The 21198-nt window shown below is 30.5% G+C and overlaps 1 protein-coding gene across 1 annotated transcript in view; it reads right to left on the reverse strand.

Annotated features, from left to right (window-relative positions):
• The window catches only part of LOC143063664 (cholesterol side-chain cleavage enzyme, mitochondrial-like), a 29872-nt gene extending 12144 nt beyond the window's left edge, over nucleotides 1–17728 (reverse strand). Inside the window, exons 1-5 of the mRNA XM_076235933.1 lie at nucleotides 17111–17728; nucleotides 5193–5280; nucleotides 3596–3695; nucleotides 1541–1628; nucleotides 899–1008 (exon numbers count right to left, since the gene is read on the reverse strand). Coding sequence (XP_076092048.1) covers nucleotides 899–1008; nucleotides 1541–1628; nucleotides 3596–3695; nucleotides 5193–5280; nucleotides 17111–17712 — 988 coding nt within the window. The 5' untranslated portion in view covers nucleotides 17713–17728. The remainder of the gene's footprint in view (nucleotides 1–898; nucleotides 1009–1540; nucleotides 1629–3595; nucleotides 3696–5192; nucleotides 5281–17110) is intronic.
• Nucleotides 17729–21198: the final 3470 nt, after the last annotated feature.

The following is a 21198-nucleotide window of genomic DNA, read 5'->3' on the forward strand; positions in this document are numbered from 1 at the left end:
ATGTTATACAAAATGAAGAGTTATCTCCCCTTTTCAATAAATTATCAGTGCTTTCTATGTATTTTTTTTTCTCTTAATTTGTTGCAGTTAATAAAAAAACAAAATTTTACTTTGAGAAAGAATGAATTTGTGATATGAAATAGATGAACAAAATTTTGAAAACAAAGTATGTCATGTGCCATCCACTGCCTGGTTTTTCCATGGACACTCTCTAAAAAGGCTAACGTCGTTTGGACAGTAAAGCGAATTTGACGCGCATTGCAATTCGAATTAGAATTGACGTTAGGACGTTAAACGTTTCGAATTCGAATTAAACTAATTCGAATTAGTTAATGCGAATCGAATTCGAATTACGTGTGAACTCAGCATTAGATCATACAGTTTCATTGGTTGAGAGCACTTTCTATATTCTAAATAAATACACTTTGAACTATGCTATAAACCTCATTAGAATGGAAAATTCAATGAAAGAAATAATGTTTTAACAAATCTTTTTTGCATAACTGGTGTTTTTTTTTCTTCTTCAATAAATGATTCAGTTATACTGTTTGTCCTTGTTTTGTTTTGTCAGCTCTTCAATTTTGTGATAAGCTATGAAATTCTTAAAAAAATATTTTTGCCTCCGTCATCACAGAAGATACATTATTTGTCGAAATGTGCATCGAGTACAGTAAAACCATATCATTAATGTTATCACTAATATGCATGTAAGAATGACTTATTATCGTATCAATTTTCTTCTGTTGATCGTCTGTATTTGGAAAGACATAATATGAAACACTGAATATATATTGATTTTTAATGTTTACATTATTTCATGTTTGAATTTCTGTTTAAAGCAACTTGATCAATGGTGCAATGTTAGCTTCACATGGAGTAAGATAAGATTGATACCAACTTGTTTTCAGCAGAAAATTCCATCTATTGTTGTGACGTTTCCATGCTGGGTGCATCTTCATTATGCATTCTGGTGTCATTAATAACTTCTTAGCATCGTCAAAGTTATTTCTAAAAGAGTAGACAAACAAGAATAGTTTTTTCTCCAAATTATATAATATCAAAAGGAATGAAATGATGAAAGATGATACAGAATGTTTAATTTTTAAATACAAAAATGACGCACTAATAATTCTTGATAGTACGCCCAAATCTCTATTTCATCTCTTCACTGACTGCAAAAAAAGTCTGGTAGCAAAAACAACCTGGAGAAAACAGAGGTGCTGTATAAGCTAAAAGAGATAAACTTAAGACGTAATGTGTGAAAATTGTGAATTATAATTGGATTCCTGAAGGTTAATATAACTAGGTATAAACATTTCAGTCAATATGCACGAAATTTTATTTTTAAACTATTATCCAAGAATGAAAGAAACTGAAAGTATAATCAAATTTGGTAAAACAAACCAACACTAACAACAGATGGAAAAAATAAAAATCATCGAACATATAATTGTTGGAGGAACACTTTTATCTGACATGAATGCAGAATTCTTCTTTTCTTAATCGGTTCCCAAACTAAAAATAGGTAAAAATACCATACTTTGCCTTCTTTGCAAATTCCTGCATTGTCTTCCCATTCTGTGTAAATGTTGATTCAAAAGAATTTCCATACAAAACACTTCCGAATGCTAAAAATCAAAAAAAAAATTATAAACGGTTGAAAAATGACAGAATTGAGTTTTATTTTATTTTCATAGAAAAGACAATACTAGAGCCTGGAAGACCAGTCAGTCTTTCAAGCATACCTGTAACTGATACGAGAAATGATTTTTCCCATATTTAAATTATGTTTCCGAAGTAACTGCATAAAGAATAGTGAGGTGCAAAAGTAAAACATTAAAACAAAAACATAAACATAAACAATATACATACAGTATAATAATTATCTTCGGATATTTTAAAACAATTAAATCCATATTTAGTTCATTTTGATAGAGTCGTCATCATATTGAAATCCACTATAGGTCTAAGACCAGATGTCGATTCAGAATCTTAGATTTGCAATTTATTTGATGTAAGTTAAAAAAAAATAGGTCATCTTAAATTTGTTGATGTTGTCTGTTTCTGTAATAGAATAATCCTTTTCGTTCAATTCAATAACGTTTGTCAGTTTCTGAAAGTACTATAATAGTAATATATTGTAGGCATGTAAATGGCTATTACCACTGAACACTTACAAAACACAACCGACACTTAGAAACACAACTGAACACAACTTTGCAAAGCTTCAAACATATGTCTTATGATGCATTTGCTAAATTAAATTCAAAGGGTTGTTATTGAACACGTCTTGTGTTGTAAAAGTACATTTAAGTTAAGTTCCAATCTTTAAACTCCATGACCAAGAAAAAGCCTTCCACAAATAACCCGGTAAAACAAACAAAAAATGAAAAATCGTACTCAAAAATAGTTTAACTAAAATTATGAAAATTTGCACAGTGAATAGTCTTAGGAATATTCTTTGTTTTTCCATAGCAGTATACTATAGCTGCATGACTATACTGTTACACATATCCTTACTATTAATAAAAGGGACAAACATATCTATAACGACATGTTAAAACTTCTTGAAATTGTATTGTCGATGCACATAGCATGCAACGGTTTTATATATTGCCATGTGTGCATTGGTCGTATTTTTTTCTTAAAGGGGCACTAGTTGTCAAATTAATGTTCACCGATTTGACTCAAATTCTCATATTTGATTTACAACAATGTAAAACATTTATTCAAATAATAAAAAGTCTTAAATAAGCAATAATCCGCGAATGAGCTCGATAAAATGTTGCTCCGTTTCGTGTGTATTTTAGTCTCGACGCCATCTACGAGTAATTAACTGTCGAGTTTACCTCCGATTACCATATAAGCGATATAAACATAAATATAGATATAAATAGATAAGTGAATAATTCATCATCAATGTTTCTTAGCTTATTTTGACAAAATTGAACTATTCTAGCTGCTAAAAGCGATATTTTATTTCACTATTTCACTTCCATTAATGATTGAAAAAAAATCATACTTTAGATTTTTTATATAAATGTATGTCGTAGCTATAGTGCTTCTTTCATGTGGTATTTGAGTATAAACAAAAAATGATGTTATATATGAGGTTCACAAAATACTTGTTCGTAAATACTTGTCTAACCGTCTAATGAGTCGTTATGAAGACGAAAGCGCGCGTCTGGCGTATCAAATTACAAGTCTGATACCTTTGATAACTATTGTACACAACTGATTCTATATAAATTATCATTTCACAATATTACAATTTGTACACAACATATGCATTTTACTCTGTATTAATCTGATATAAACTGAGATATTTTATTTAGTAAAATTGAGAATAGAAATGGGGAATGTGGCAAAGTGACAACATCCCGACCATAGAGCAGACAACAACCGAAGGTCACTAATTGGTCTTCAATGTAGCGAGAAACTCCCGCACCCGGAGGCGTCTTTCAGCTGTCTGCCGACATTCACTGTGCTTTGTTATAGTATCAAATTATAGATCTGGTACCTTTGAACATTATTGGTTTTTTTCCCCGATCTTAATGGAAATAGTTGAAAAATATTTTTTTTTTATTTAATTTACCATTTATTGCAAAATCTCTTGTGATTGGTTCAACTTCAAATCTCCCAAATCCATTTACGGTATAGTCTTCTACTGCATTTGCCAATGTTTTTAATGTAATCTGAAACATTGCACAATTTTGAAAATGATTAGCTCAACAATCATTGGTAAGTGCTTATCTCCCAGATGAAACGATATTCCAGAGCTTGTATTTCCTATCATGATTTTCTTGATAAAGGATTGCTACTCACAAGGAAGCATTATACCAAGAATTCCAAGGGGTGAAGATGAAGTTTTCACCAAAACTAGCAATAGAAGGGGATATCGGATGGCTACCTTCTAAAGAACGACGATGTCGTAACATGATAAGGTACTGGAATAGACTATTGAAAATGGATAATTCTAGGGTTTGAAAACGTATCTTTCAATGGGACTATAGCATATGCTCAAACAATTGGTCAGCAGAAAAACTATAATGACAAACATTGGAGTAATGGAAACTTTTCAGAATAGGAAGAGTTGTGATACAAATAACGCAAAATCAGCACTACTTGAACAGCATAGTCTTGATTGGTTTAAAAACTTAGATAAATATCCAAAACTGTAAAAATATAAAACTTTCCAAAAATAGTTTCTCTGCTGAAGCATACGTGAACCTTAACCTACAACGCAACGAACGGTCGATGTTAGCTCAAGTTAGATGTAGCATTCTACCTCTAAGAATTGATGCAGGACTGTTTAGTGGCGAATCTGAGGACAGCAGACTTTGTAAAATGTGTAGCAAAAATGAAATTGAAAGGGAAATTCATTCCTTATTAACTGTGATCTATATAATGAACTTCGAAATGAACTTTACTCAACCATACCAGGCAAAGAAACATTTTTATCACTGCCACAATGTGAACAATTAATACAATTTTTAATTTATTTTCCAAGAAGAACAGTTATATATATTTTACAAGCATTTACCAAACGCAGACAAGTCATTTGTGTAAATAACTGAACTAAAGGACTCTAATATGAAATGATTTTAAGATTTATATTTTTTAAGTGACTTATAGGTCCAATGTGCCGGGTGTACAAACATTGTATTGACAAATATTATTATTATACTGTATATATACACAATGTCACGTCACTATAATAAACAAATTCGTATTCGTATTCGTATTCCTTTGTAAATTTTCTCTGACTGTTAATGATGTATTTCCACTAAATCCATTGTTGGAAGTGTACTGATTGATATTTTAGTTTTAGATACATATTTTTTTTTATTAGTTGTGTTTGACTTTGAACTTGTTTGTGAGTACTTTCAGATCTGTACGTTGCGGTTTTTTTTTTTTGTTGCTGTTGTAACGAATGAGGAATGAATAAATCAGACGTCCGATATGTTTTATTGTTTGATGTTTTTTTCATCAATGTCAGCCGCTCTTTTTACAAACATATATCGTCCATTTAATCACTGGTAATAATTTTCTCGGAATATTACTCTGAAATGTCTTTTACATGCGAATTAGTTTCTCGTCAGGAATTTTGACCGATAAACTTTAATAATTAAAGTGAAACAGTTTCACCATTATTGAACTATTATCTCACGATTTTACAACAGATGACATACTTCTTCTAAATGCTTAGTTTGATGACCAATCTTCAGCATCATTGGGTTACTTAAAATCCTCCTTTGACATAACCATTCATTATCATTACTAAAATGAAATACCAATAAGATTTAAGATAAATAGCAATGGCATGTTATAGAGATGTGTATATTAACCTAAGGGTTTCAAGTGTTGAAGTTGAAGTCACCTCGTCGAAAAAATTTACGGACGCTATCACGCGTTGGGTGATCATAATATAATATTAGTTTCACCGATGACAACGAATATGTTCCATTTATGGTACTCACAATCAGTTTTCACATCCTCTTTTCCACGAATGTGACTTAATACCAAGTTATAAATTACATGAGCAACACGACTGGTACCACATGTTAAGTAGGATCGTTTTACCCTTCCGGAGGGCATGAACTCACAGGTAAGTTTTTGTGGGGTTTGCATTTGCTCAGTCTCAAGTTTAAAATATTGTGATTGTACACTGTTGGTTTTTTTTCTTTCTTTTTTGTTCTCTGATTAGATCGGTAACAAACATCATTAAAGGGCAATTAATCTGAAAAATAAAAAAAATCGAGCTGATGCAAACTGGTTTGCCTCTTCATTCCTTATGCGTAGATGTTGAACATTTGATGGTGTTTTCCTTAAATAATTTGTTGTGATAATTGTCTCTGAAATGTTTGAAATGTTTGAATTGATATATTTAAGTAGAATAACAAAAATACCGAACTCCAAGGAAAATTGAATTTTTTTTAAACATTTTGAACCTAATGAATTCATTTGGTCTTTTGCGTTAAGATGGTTAATGTAAAAATAAAGAGATATTTAGGAAACTTGGTGTTACTAAAGGGATACTCCAACTCAAAGAAAAACTGACTACACAATGACAAAGCAACTTAGAAAAAAATAGATTGAGTAACGTAAACCCCTACAAAAACAACAAGGGGTTATCTTAGCTGCTTCGGAAGGATAAACTTCTGCTCCACATGCGTCACGCGTCGTGTTGTTCGTGTAAGTTTAACTTCGGTAATATTCGACGATGTAATCATCGATGAAAAGAGGACGAAATTGTGGTTGCAACAATTGGAATGTATAAGTCGACATATTCCATAATGGTTAACCCAAACTCCTGATGTCGTCCGTAAAATTTTTGAAGGGATGATTTAACGTTACAAATTGGAACTCTTGGTTAAAAAGATTCCTTGTAAGACACAATTCTCTATCAATGAAATCACGAATGGGAATATTCTAAACTAGGAGATATGAATATTTATACGCAGGCGTGGCAGCAATGGTGCGACAAAGAAATCATACCACATTTCATAATTTTATATCAGCATAACAAAAAAAAACAAGCAGATAAGAAACAACCCACAAGAAAACGCTACACAGAATACAAAAGAATGTGCAACACGAAACCCCCCTTTTCAGATACTCCAGAGGGCTAAACAGTTCTTTACGCTGGTCGCAACCATCATATTTATTTTGTTTTGTTATCATATTTTATTGAAATCTGTACATTTGTTAGCTCAATACATCGAATACCGGTACCTTATCCCGGCCTCGTTAACATTAGTAAATAACATATATATGCAGATATTAGTATGTGTTGGTAATTTACACATTATAATGACATAATAAAATAAAAATATATACCATAACATAAATAACAATTTGGATGTTCCTTAACAATCTAAATAGCTTAAAATTTACTTTATTTTAAATAACAAAACATACAGATTTATATATAAAAAAAATATGTTTGAAGTAGAAAAAGAAAAAAATCGATACAAAAATCATAGTGAGTTCTGCATTATAGACCCGATATTTAAGAGAACTGATAATTAGAGAGAAAAAAAAAGAAAAAAGAAAAAAAGTTTTGCCTAGATGAATTTTAATTTAAACATCCTATCCTATTTCTGTCATATTTAAACATAAAAGTTTGCTTCTATATGTTTGTACATTTATTTATTTAAGTGTCAAATAATATAGTGAAAGTACTCCACATTTTATCAAAAATTTCAAGTTTCTTGTTTTGTAACAGCAATGTGTTTCTCAATACAGTAAAGATCCTGTATTTTCTTTTGCACTCCAAATAATGTAAGTCTTCTTGTAAGCATTTACAACTAAACATATAATGTCTGATATGCAGAAAAATCAGGTTGGTCACATTTCTACTAAAAGCTTTTGAGACATCTCCAAAAATACAATTTTGAATAGTATAGAGAATACTGAGAAAAATCCTGTCAAATTCATATAAAATATTTCAAAATGCGAGTTTAAATTATTGCGTTTACAACTCAGTCGCATTTTTCGCAATAATAAAAACCTCGCATTAATTTCTGAATTTACAGTACTTATACTTTTGAAAAAAACCAATGTTTAGTTTCATTTAAAAATATTTGTACATTCACATTGCGATAAGACGTGTCACGGTACTTGTCTATCCCAAATTCATGTATTTGGTTTTGATGTTATATTTGTTATTCTCGTGGGATTTTGTCTGATGCTTGGTCCGTTTCTGTGTGTGTTACATTGTAGTGTTATGTCGTTGTTCTCCTCTTATATTTAATGCGTTTCCCTCAGTTTTAGTTTGTTAGCCCGATTTTGTTTTTTGTCCATGGATTTATGAGTTTGAACAGCGGTATACTACTGTTGCCTTTATTTGTACAATCTCACAATTCCAAAACAAGTGTTCAATTGTTTCATCTTCTTTTTGACAAAATGTACAATTTGGGTTATCCGTTATTTTTATTTTATACAATAGTTTGTTTGTGCCTAAATACGCTGATTGATTCTATACTGTAACCATTGCAATTTGGTATTATTTGTCACTACAAAAGGTATTCTATAAAAAAAAATTCCATTCCCCTTTTTCACAATTTATAATTTATCCCATTTTCTTGGCCCATTTGATATAATATTATTCTTGATTAGTATTGAATACATATCTTTTGTTCCTCTTGAGCTTCTCAACAGAATTTTCAAAAAGGATGGAATAAATGGAGTCAATAACTTATAATCATCAACAGCATAATTTTTGCTGCTTTTTTAACAGCAGAAATAATACTGTTATATTTTATTGCATTTTCTTCAATATCAAAATTTTCTTTTAACTGGGCAATGGAGAGAAATTTTCCAGTTTCAGACATAATGTCATTTATGGAACAAAAACCTTTGTTAAACCATTCTACATAAAAAGCTGGTTTATTACCAATTTTTATACATCTATTGAACCACAATGATCATGACAAAAAATAATCCCATGTATGGGTTTCTTCTTTAGTAACAATCATATCCCATGCATCAATAACATCCTTCCAAAATTTGTTTTTTACATTATTCTTAATTTGGGATAAATATTCGTTTCCACATTTGAATAGTCTATCTCTATTTACTGTTGACAAAAATACATTTTTCCATTTACATTCTGAACGAAATAGTTTTCTAACCCATGTTGACTTCAAAGCTATGATAAATAGGTTAAGATTGATCATTTTTAAACCTCCCTCACAATATTTTTTTGTAATATTTCTTTCTTTATCCTGTGCACAGGTGAATCCCAAATAAAGGTGTAACAAAAAGTAAAATCACAAAAAAACTGAACTCAGAGGAAAATCCAATCGGAAAGTCCATAATCACATGGCAAAATCAAATGACAAAACACATCAAAAACGAATGGACAAGAACTGTCATATTCCTGACTTGGTACAGGCATTTTCAAATGTAGAAAATGGTGGATTAAACCTGGTTTTAAAGCGCCAAACCTCTCACTTTGATGACAGTCTCATCAAATTCCGTTATATTTACAATGATGCGTGAACTAAACAGACATAATAAATAAAATAGTCAAAATATGGGTACAGCTGTCATCATCGTGTAACAATTTTAAAAGGAACAATTTAACAGAACACAAAAACATCTATCTACAAACACATTCATTGATTCGCGTGTCTGACGTCAGAAAATTGTATACGTCACATATATTTCTCGTTCAATGTATATACAAACAAATTTAATTCATCTTTTTTATAATCACATCACTAAGATTTTGTAATGAGATTATTAAATGATTTAAGACAGGTAGAATTAAAGTTTTTACCACAGTTATTTTACCAATAACAGTAAGATTTCTTCTTGACCAAGTTTTAATTAATTTCTTTATGACCAGAAGTCTCTGCTCAATTATATCAACAATTTTATCTCAATCTACATCAAAATGGATTCCCAGTAAAGTAAAATCTGTTTTACCCCAGGATAATTTTTTTTCAGGACATAAAACATCATTACTATACTTTTTGTTCCCAATCCAAACTACTTGCATTTTTGTGAAATTAATATTAAGCCCTGAAAGTTTAGCATACCATTCTAATTCAATTAATGAGACTTCACTTCCGTCTAAAATTAATGATGTATCATCGGCAAACTGTGACAACTTATGTTCTACTCTCGTCATGTTCGGTGGGCGGGCGGCCGGGCGGGCGGCCGGGCGGCTATCAAATGTTGTCCGTGCATTAACTCATGAACCATTCAACCAAAGCTTTTAAAATTTTAATATGTTATTACTGACAACTATACGAAGGTCAAGTTCAATAATGGCGATTTTGACTTTTACCGTTCAGGAGTTATGGTTCTTGAAAGATTGAAAAATGGAGTTTCCAGTCGTGTCCTTGAATTTACGCATGAACTGTTCTACCAAAGCATCCCAAATTTTAATATGTTGTTACTGATGACAGAATGGAGGTCAAGTTCAATAATGACGATTTTGACTTTTACCGTTCAGGAGTTATGGTTCTTGAAAGATTGAAAAATGGAGTTTCCAATCGTGTCCGTGCATTTATGCATGAACTGTTCTACCAAAGCTTCTGAAATTTTAATATGCTGTTACTGATGACAAAATGGAGGTCAAGTTCAATAATGACGATTTTGACTTTTACCGTTCAGGAGTTATGGTTCTTGAAAGATTGAAAAATGGTGTTTCCCGTCGTGTCCGTGTATTTTCTCATGAACCATTCAACCAAAGCTTTTGAAATTTTAATATGTTGTTACTGATGACAAAATAGAGGTCAAGTTCAATAATGACGATTTTGACATTTACTGTTCAGGATTTATGGTTCTTGAAAGATCGTAAAATGGCGTTTCCATTCATTTGATATTGACGATTTTCACTTTCACCATCCATCAGTAATGGTTCTAGTGATATTGCCAGGACACAAATAAATGTTAATAAATCCGGTTTGCTGTCGTTGTGACAGCCTCTTGTTTTTATTTCCACGAATTCTGATTTCTAAAAATTCTGCACACAGTAAAAATAGATAAGGTGATAAAGGATCACCTTGACGGCAACCACGTCCTACCTTAAAAAAATCTGAAAGATTACCTCCTTGATTAACAGCAAATGAAATATTTTTGTAGAACACTTTAACCCAGTTTATAATGTATTCTCCAAAATTTTGAAAATCTAAAACACTATAAAGAAAATCCCAAGAAATACTATCAAAAGCTTTTTCAAAGTCAATCAAAAGTAATAAAACAGGTATGTCATTTTCTTCAGTAAATTGTAAAATGTCATAGATTAATCTGATATTATCCCCAATATAGCACCCACTAATAAAACCAGTCTGATCAAGATCAATCAGTTTACATAACACTTTTTTAAATCTACTAGCTATAACTCCTGAAGGTGTAATACCACCAAATTATGGTACGTCACATCCGGTTGTATACGAAAGTAGGTCGAAAAAAATATTCCCTTGATTTTGACAGTTGTAGGTAATTAATCCTACATTTTATTGCAGTAAAACCATTTCTGTGTCATAAACATATGTCTTGGGTATTTCAAAACACCATTATTTTTTATTTGGGATTTCTATAGAAAATTTTGTAATCTTGAGGTTACATGGTGACTAAACCTTGTACACAGATACAATAAGGGGAGAAATTTGATTGGTTAACTTCCAATGATGGTTATTTTCTTATATGCAATGAAATGTTATGTGAATTTTTTTCTATAGAACTGGACAGGATAAAACTTTACTCATGCCAAGTATTTCTTTATTTAAAACAAGGATAAATTCTGCACATTTTTTTGAAGAGTGCAAATTTAACAAAGACTAATAGGGGAAAATCTATGGTGGTATTACACCTGAACCAATTTTGTAAACAGTATTTAATAATGATATAGGTCGCCAGTTTTTAAGAAAATGTCTTGGTTTATTATCTTTTGGCAAACATGTTATAATCCCTTGTTTTTGAGTAACCGATAATTCCCCAATAATATATCCATAATGTAATGCTTTTGCAACAAATGACTTTAAATCTCTCCAGAAAAACTTAAAAAATTCAGTTGAAAAAAAACCATCAGATCCCGGTGATTAATCATTATTCATCTTTTGTAAAACACAACTTACTTCATCAATAGTTATTCCCCTTCTAGACTCGTCTATATCTCTACAGATAATTTATTAAAATTAAAATCCTTTAGGTCCCTTTCCAAATCACTGGCTTTACAACAATTGACCTCCCTTTTCTTGTATAAATTTTCATAAAATGTTGTAACCTCAGTCAAGATATCAAACTGGTTAACAACAACTTTTCCATCTTCTAACTCTACTCTTGGGATAAGTTTGTTTTTGAATTTTTTTTTATTCAAGCCCACAAATATTTTGATGGTTTTTCACCTTCCTCGACCTACTTAACTCTAGACCGTTTAATTCTACTTCTCAATTTTTCTTGTCTTATCATTTCTAATTCTTGCTTCTTACTTTCTAATATTTGCCACGATTTTTTATTTAAAGCAGCTTTTAAAACTTTAATTTCTTGTAAAAGTTTTTTTTCCTTTATATCCCTTTGTTTTCTCTTGTAACTAGAATACGAGATAGTTTTACCTCTAATTTCTAATAACAATATCTCAAGAAACAATTGGTTATCAATAGTTAAATGGAGATCATCATTACAAATTTCTGCATACTTTCAAAATTATAGACCAATGCACCAAATTGTTTTTTTCACTTCTAATTTTTTTTCTTTAACAATATCAATATATTCCTTGTCATATAGTAGAGAATTGTTGAACTTCCACAGTCCTTTACCACGTATAAAAGGGTTAAATTCTAGATCTAGAACCACAATGCAGTGGTCTGAACGGTAGCTAGACTCTATTTTACAATTTGATAAATTTGATAACAGAGAATCTGAAATTAGAAAAAAATCTAGTCTAGCTTGTTTAAAAGGTATATCTTCTTAATTCTGGAAAACTTCTCTGAAAGGATCTACAAGTGACCATTGTTTATAAATCGTCTATGATTTCTAACAATTTATCTCTAGCATTAGAATAATTTTCCTAATGCTTTCTCTGAAAGTATCTACAAGTGACCATTGGTCTATAATTTCTACATTTTATCTCTAGCATTAGGATTATTTACATGTAAATAATTATAACAATCAATATTTGGATACAATACTAAATTAAAATCGCCACAAAGTATAAATAGTTATCAAAGGTACCAGGATTATAATTTTGTACGCCAGACGCGCGTTTCGTCTACATAAGACTCATCAGTGACGCTCATATCAAAATATTTATAAAGCCAAACAAGTACAAAGTTGAAGAGCATTGAGGATCCAAAATTCCAAAAAGTTGTGCCAAATACGGCTAAGGTAATCTATGCCTGGAATAAGAAAATCCTTAGTTTTTTCAAAAATTTATAAAACTTTCATTTCCAAAATCTTCAACAGTGTTCATAATCTTGTCATAAAAATTAGGACTGTCTGTATTAGGACCATAAACTGAGACAAGAGTTATCTTTTGTTCACCAATCACAATATATAGTGCTATGTAATTACCATTTAAATCTCCCTTTTCTTTAAATACTTTAAATTCAAAATTATTATTCAATAAAATTGGAACTCCTCTTGAATTTGATAGGTAAGACGAGAATGAAATTGTAGAAAGGTCTTGACCAGATCTTTTGTTACCTCATTTAGGGCATACGATACAGTTTTGATCCCGTATTTAAAGTTTGATGAAAATTTGCATACAGGCTATTGTTTTGCCTGATTAAATCAAATATCTAATAAAAAATATACCTTCATGTGTTACTTTTTGAGTTAAATGAGGTCGAAATTTTGTATATTTGCTCAAAATTCGGATTTGTTGCCGTATTTTTCCTTTCGAAAGAAAGACATAACTTTTTTGTTTAAAAAGATAAACACAAATTGTTTTTGTTAAATAATTTGTTATTTCTGTATTTTATAAGTATCCTAAAAATTTATGCAATTTTTATTCAGAAATAACTCATATTAATCAAATGGTTATGAATTGAGAATTTTTTTTGCTGTATATTTATCAAAATTAAAAAAATTGCACTATTTACAATTTTATCAAATTTGGTCCACATAATCTCCCTGCAAAATGAAACAAAATGTCGTTTTAAAATATTGGGGTCCATGCACTCGTTTTCAAATTATATCAGTTTGAATGATAAAAATCAATCGAAAAATGCATCTTTTCCCGATATGTCACAGTTTGACGTCGCAACGTTAGCAACGTCATTACCTCCCCTGTAACTGTATCGTATGCCCTTAAGGTCATCTTTGGTTGTTACATCTCTCAATGAAAACTTAATCTCTTAGAACATCCTCACCCCTTCTCGTCCAATGAAAAGTCAGGTTTTTTTCCTCTAATTTTCATATTACATGGCTTTCCATGCACTATGAAATGCTATACATGAATGACTTTTTATTGTAGGTTATCTATGAAAGTGAACTCTTTTATAACTGCACTAACGAAGTGTACAATCCCCTGAGGCATTTTCCTTTATGAAAAAAGTTTACTGATTAAAGATGAAAGAGAAAAGATTAAAACAAAAACATTTTGAATTTTGCAATTTTTCATACATTTTCTAATGGAACACATATATAGAATATGATTCCAAAAAAAAAATGAAATGGGGATAACGATGTAGGTACAATAATATTTATATACTTGACATTTGAGTGAATTTTTTTTTTTTTTTAGTCTTTCAAGAAAACAATGCCAGACTGCTGGTAAATAAAGCAAAGGATTTTTTTTTCTCCAAAAAAACACAATACATGTAAATTTATCATTAAAAAGTAACCATCTAATGTTGAATGGTTTGAATTCAAATATTTATACAGTGAGTTTAATAAATTAAAAAAAAATCAAATTTCAAAAAGGGGATTCATATAACATTGTGTGCTTTTTTGAAATAAAAAATCTCAAGATATAAAGTATTTTACCTGAAACAGAAGAAAAACAATTTATCCTTTTGGTCCTCATAAACTATGTCAGAGCTCATTACCTATGTTTTACATTCTCTTCATATAAAAAGTGAACTCTTATTTAGGTTTGAATATAACATTAAGAAAGGATCATTTTGTAACGTCATTCGAAAGTGTGAATTTGTTCTAAATTGATCAGCCAATACTTGATCATGTTTCACGATGGGCTTAAATCTTCATAAAACATGACCAAGTATTGTCTAACCTATAAATCAAGGTCTTTTTAAAAGTTAATTAAACCATTGATATCAAAACTACTGTTGGATTCATTTGAAACTTCTGAGTGAGTTCTTTTTGCTGAAGGTTCTCTAATAACTTTACTCTCTTTATTAGCGTCCCTGTTAGCTTGCAGCAGGGTTTGAACACTTTTTACTGGCTTTGTCTGACTAGAAGGTCTATGTGAAATTCTATTTCCGCCAAGCATTTTGTCAATATACTTTTACTTTACCTCAGTTGTGAGTTCTGTTCAATTCTTTATCTAGTTGTAATATTGAGAATTATAAATTCAAGATTCTTATCCATATCTAGAACTAACCTTTAATTATAATGGTTCATTTGCAACAGCGAAGAAACGTCTCAGCGAACAAGCACAGAAAGCTCTTTTTAGTCTCTATACAAAGATACGCAACCTCTCAATACCTGTCGACTTACAATTACAACTGTTTGATGCACTTGTACTTCCGATTCTGACATATGGATGTGAAATATGGGGACTCGGAAACAATTACATGTTGGAAAAAATCCATCTACAGTTTTGCCGGAATGTGTTGAAAATTAGATCGTCGACACCAAATTTTATGACATATGGAGAACTTGGTCGTACACCAATAGATACCGTAATAAAATGTAGAATTGTGTGTTTTTGGAACAAACTTCTCACCAATGAAAATAAACTTAGCAGTATACTTTATCAAATTATGTTCAACTTAAAATATTATCACACTTTCAAATGGATGGATTATATTAAATCGATCCTAGACAATGCCGGACTAAGCTATGTTTGGACTCAGCAATCACCATTAAATATAAATCAACTAAAAATCGTACTGACAGAAAAACTAAAAGATTCATTCATTCAACAATGGCATAGCCAAATTGACCACTTATCCAGAGGAGAATTTTATGGACTTTTTAAAACAATCTTTGGCTTAGAAAACTATCTTTTAAAATTAACACCATTCGAACGTAAATATATTTCAAAATTAAGATGCTGCAATGTAAAAATGCCAGTAGAGCTGGGAAGATAGTATAACATTCCAAAAGAAGAGAGGACATGTAATTTGTGTTTAACTGCAATTGGCAATGAATACCATTATTTATTTGAATGCAATTCTATATTAGTAAAACATATCAGAAATCAGCATATTCCAGAGTACTATGTGAAATATCCGAGTGAAGCAAAAATGAAAGGACTACTGGCATTGACTAATATTAACGTACTTAAAAATGTGTCTTTATTCATTTCAAAGTTAACTAAAATATTATAATATTAAAATATTACAATGTGAAGTAAAGTAATTTTCTATATATTTCATTTCTAAGTTGTTTTATTTATTTCTTTAATTGTATGTGATTGTATTTTGTAATTTACCTCTTGTTTCACATGTCAATGTGACGGAGTGTTTTTGAAATAAAGCATATTGTATTGTACTGAGAATATCACAAAACTTTTAGGTCAAATAATTAATAAATTCCAAAATCTTCGTACATGAAAATTTCACAAAGTATAGTCCATTCTCATATGTATCAATTTCTCACCAAAATATGTAAATCTACATCTAAAAAACATAAACTTTTGCAAAAATTGTAGGAGCTGAAAATTAGTGTGTCATCAGCTCGGCAGCCATCTTAATCCTCTCCGCAACCATCATATTGTTCATGGCAAGTACAAATCAGGTAATAAATCCCATTCGATGTTATACCATTTAAAAATACTGAACAACCATATATATATATTTGTCATCATCATAAAGAAAGCTGAATTAATATTTTGTTAACAGAAAATAGTTTATTATCCAATATTTCATTAATCAAAGTTCATTTTTGAATTGTTGTCAAGTGACAGTCCAATGACGGAAAGAAACTGCATAAACTGGGAGTAACCAATTTCAATTTTTTTTTTTATATATAGCACCAAAAGCCTCACAGTTGAGATCACGAGTAAGCCTCACAATTTAGAACATGAGTAACTCTCACAATTTAGATCATGACTTGTTACTTGTATAACAACAACATTTTCTGTTTCGTATTTAATAAAAACAAAATCAACTGATTGTTTTGCATAGTTTCAGCTCATTTAGACGGGCCGATTTAGACGTAATTATGAATAATTTTGAACTCGAAGGTGGAAAATTTTGGATAGTTCTTCGAACAAATGATGTTGATTTCGTTGGTTTTTTTTTATCTATTTCCTAATTTAAAAGGAAGATGTTTTTTTACATTAGAGTTTCATAATCTAACAATTCTATGTTGTATAGTCAATGGTGAGATTTCGGAAGCGTTTAGTATGTTACTTTTTTTTTTAGATTTAATACATTTTCCTTTCTTACGCCAGTATTCGGTTAGCTTTTTAGATTATGCCTATTAACTGAGTAGCTAGATAAATGAAATGTTCGCAGCTTACCTTATTAAGAGTCCCTTTGGGTATCCTTGGTCCTCTCTGTGTCGCCTTAAATGTTTGAAGTCAACATGTTGTGGGTATCTACCTTCAGCAGCTTTCAATTTCTCAACATCATCTGCCTCAAATAAAAATACCATTTTCTTTCCAAAAGCTGAAAATGTGTAAACTGGACCAAATGCCTTATATTTTTTCATCAACATTTCATGGGCATTTGAACCAAATATACTGATAAACTCACAAACATCACCAGTTGTATTTCTTAAAAGCTTGGTCGTTAATGATTCCTTTCTCTGTCTTTTGCATGGGGGTGAATTTGCTTGAAATCGTGTAATATTTTTTGATGAAGATTTCATTCCATTTCTTTCTTGATGGGTTTCTATCTGGACTAATGAAGAGATGGCAGTCCTATATTCCGTTATATTGTGGTAAGGTTTTTCTTCGTAGGTTTTAATTATAAGAAAAGAAAATAAGTTGTTCACGATTCTCAAAAAAGTATAACTCATCAATTCGAATATCTTTTGATGAAAAAAGTTGAGTCCAGACTTCAAAACAAGTACAAGTAGTATTATTGCAATACTTCCTCGAATTATATCGAAGTTAATCATTATAGAACTTTACAAACCATGTATACATGTGAAATATGTTGCATCTAACTAAACTTGATATTTTGTTATTTTTCACATTTATGCGGGTTTAATCAAATCCTTTCAATTCGAAGGCCACCAATATGTCATCAACATAGCGAGAAAATCCCGCACTTGTAGGCGGGCTTAAGATAGCCTTAAAAACTGTGAACTAGTTCATTGAAAATGGAAGTCACATTAACTCCAAAACATATAAATGAACTAGAATTAAAAAACACAACATGTGTATCCGATCGATTCATTATCTACACTGTCTACTTTTTAATGTTTGATTACGTTTTTCTCTGATCCTGATTCAAATATTAGGGGCTTTGTCAGTTTGAATTCTTTTGTTTATAATACTGTACTTATACTCATTTTAAAAAAATGTCGAGTTTTTAGTTCACCCATGCTAATTTTTTTGGTATTTATCATGTATATTGCAGCTGTAAGGGTTTAAATGAACGTTTGTAGCATTTACGAGTCAGGACATTAATAATAAACACGATTTAGATCTACTTTGATAAGATTAAAGTAGATTTAAGTCCGATTTTTGCGTAATTCATGTGCGTACAGTGTCAGAATAACACATTTCAAATGATTTTTTTGTTAATTTCTGATCGCCTTGGTATCGGCATAAGGTATTTTCTTAGAATGTTAATAATAACTCGAATGAAAAATCGTAGCTTTGCTATTATTATATGTAACATTTTTTTTTCTACAAACTAGATGCAATCCTGTTACCGCTACTTAAATCAGCCGTTGAATTGTTCTCCCTGTGAATATTGAACTAGTCAGTAATGATTTCAAAAGTGCAAAGTAAACTAAACATTGAACACAGCACGTTCCTTGCATAACAGGGAAGATAAAAGAAATTTTAAGACATTAGGTGAAAAAAATGGGGGTACTTTTTTTGTCATGTCTCTGCTGGTACCAACATATTGATTAATTAAACCAATGTTATACTTATAAAAACTGCAATAACGTGTTGTCAGAGACATATACTACATTTACAGTTTAGCATTTACAGGTGCAATACTGCTAACGGTAACAGGATAGACAAAAAAGGTGACAGGAAAGAACTCACTATATAGTGATATATCATTAACGTACGTTCCTGGTAGCAACAAAATAAAGACAAAAATAACCAAAATGCGAGTGCTTTACATGATGTTGGGTTTATTTGAAAGAAAGAGAAAATGCGGAACATTATATATTGCTATCTTATACTTGCATAACTGGTTGCTATTTTTATAGAATTTGAAAACCAATTTTTAGAGGCATTTTTCAGTACAACATGGAAAAATGGCAGACAATATATTATTTCACAGAGTGAATATATATAGAAGTTTTTACTCCCTATCAAAAAACTGTTTCAAAATATTCTTGTATGACATAATCAAGATTGCATCTTTTTATATGTTGTTCTATAAGTATTGTTTGTTTTTATTTGCCAGTGATGAGGGTTGTTTAAATAAGAAACTTAAAATCAATTTTGCAATTTCTAAATCGACATTTTTTGAAAATGACCCACTTGTTTTCACACAGTCCTTAAAATTATAAGCAGAATTTAAAATAAAATCAGTGGGTTCAATAATAAGCAACTCTAGATGTTTTTTTGTTCCACAATTGCATTTGTAAAGTGACACATTTGCAATGAAGATGATGGTGTATCCTGAAATTAATATTGTATGCTGGCGACGGCAGATTAATGACATTAAATTGATTTCATGAAGTTTTTCAGTGCATAAAGAATCGCATAGGCTAGATTTATAAAAAGATATTCACGAGTACTTACCAATTAAATAAAGGCAACTACCAACTGAATTCTATAGTTACGAAGTGGTACATTGAAACTTAATGTTGATGTTGGTCGTTTCTCTGATTTACCAAGAGAAATGCGGATTTGTGTATGTTGTAATATGCAATGTGTTGAGAATGAATTCCATTTTGTATTGGTATGTCCTGCATATTCCATTAGAATATTTTTTTTGCCACGCTATTCATGGCCTAATATTTTTAAATTATCTTGTTTGTTGAAAGCAAATTCTAGATCTCTAACAATTAAGCTCTGTAACTATTTGAAGAGTGCATGGAAAATTTATTGTTAGCGAGATCTCAACCCTCCCCAACCTGGGATATTGGTGTTACAGTACAACAGAAAAACGAACTATGAAAATCAGTTGGATGGATACAAATAGAAATACATTAACAAAAACGCAGAGCTTTGACTACCACGAAGTTATTGTGTCGCATGTATCAACTACTACTGAGCATGCATGATGATGGACTTTGTAATTCTATAAGTAGTTGAATCACATCAGGTGTACTCTGATAATATAGGTTTTAGTTACATATGGAATTGTCAACAAATATTGAGAAGATATTAAGAAAAATATTTAAGATAGAATATATGATCAATATGTGCAGAAGTGGCATAGTGGTATTCAAAATTCATCTAGAGATATTTATTACTTCTTTTTTAAATAAAAATATTATGTCCTTAGAAAGCTACCTTATACGCATACTAACGTAAGTAAACTCCGTATTTGCACATGATATTATGTTTCCTATAAAAACTAATGGAACAATTGCTAGAATTTTACACAATTAAATTAGGTATAATATACATGCCCTTATCAAATAACTAGGCTCATCATCTCTTGCTATTTATCTCAATACTTTATAAGCTTTCAAATTTTTTCTTGGATTTAACTATTCCTCTGTTGTTTTTTTTCCCCTGTTAACATGTGATATACTATATACAGCATGCAGATGAACAAAAATAACCCAAAAGAAACGATTTAAATTATTTGTGTTGCCATTTTCCGTTATCGTTCAATAATCCGTGCTGTTTTCCGTTTCCCTCTTTTAACAACACAAAATCGAAAGGGAATTACAATATCTATTGTTTCTTTGAAATGCAAATATGAGCAGTCTCCGATCGTTAAAATACATTCCTGAATACTACATGAAACCTCAACTGAAATCAAATTCAGTTGTGTAACTACATGCAGCGTGGGATATACTATATTGACTGAGTAAAATAGTCCCAGATGCAACTTAAGTTGTAACATTTGTAATTTTGTTAAGTAATTGTTTGTATACTATGTATTCGTTCATCGCTGCTCTGTTAGTCATCGTAATGTGTATAGCATTCATTTGTCTTTCTGTTGTTATAGTGTAAACTGTCTTTAAGAAAAAAATAAACTTCAAAATGAAGACATATTGTATAATAAATATGTCACTGATGAAAACTTGATACACGAAAAGCTAAATGTGTTTATATATATATATATACATATATACATATACATACATATATACATTGTATACATATCTAAAGATTCCAACATGCACAGTTTTGTATGTTCTCGTAGTAAAAGCAATGAATGTAGTCTAATGTTATAATTATTGGCTAAGAAATTTAAAATACTTTAATAGCCTTGCATCTCAAAGTCTAAAGAA

Source organism: Mytilus galloprovincialis, chromosome 2 (assembly GCF_965363235.1).
Source record: "Mytilus galloprovincialis chromosome 2, xbMytGall1.hap1.1, whole genome shotgun sequence".
NCBI classification, from domain to species: Eukaryota; Metazoa; Mollusca; class Bivalvia; order Mytilida; family Mytilidae; genus Mytilus; species Mytilus galloprovincialis.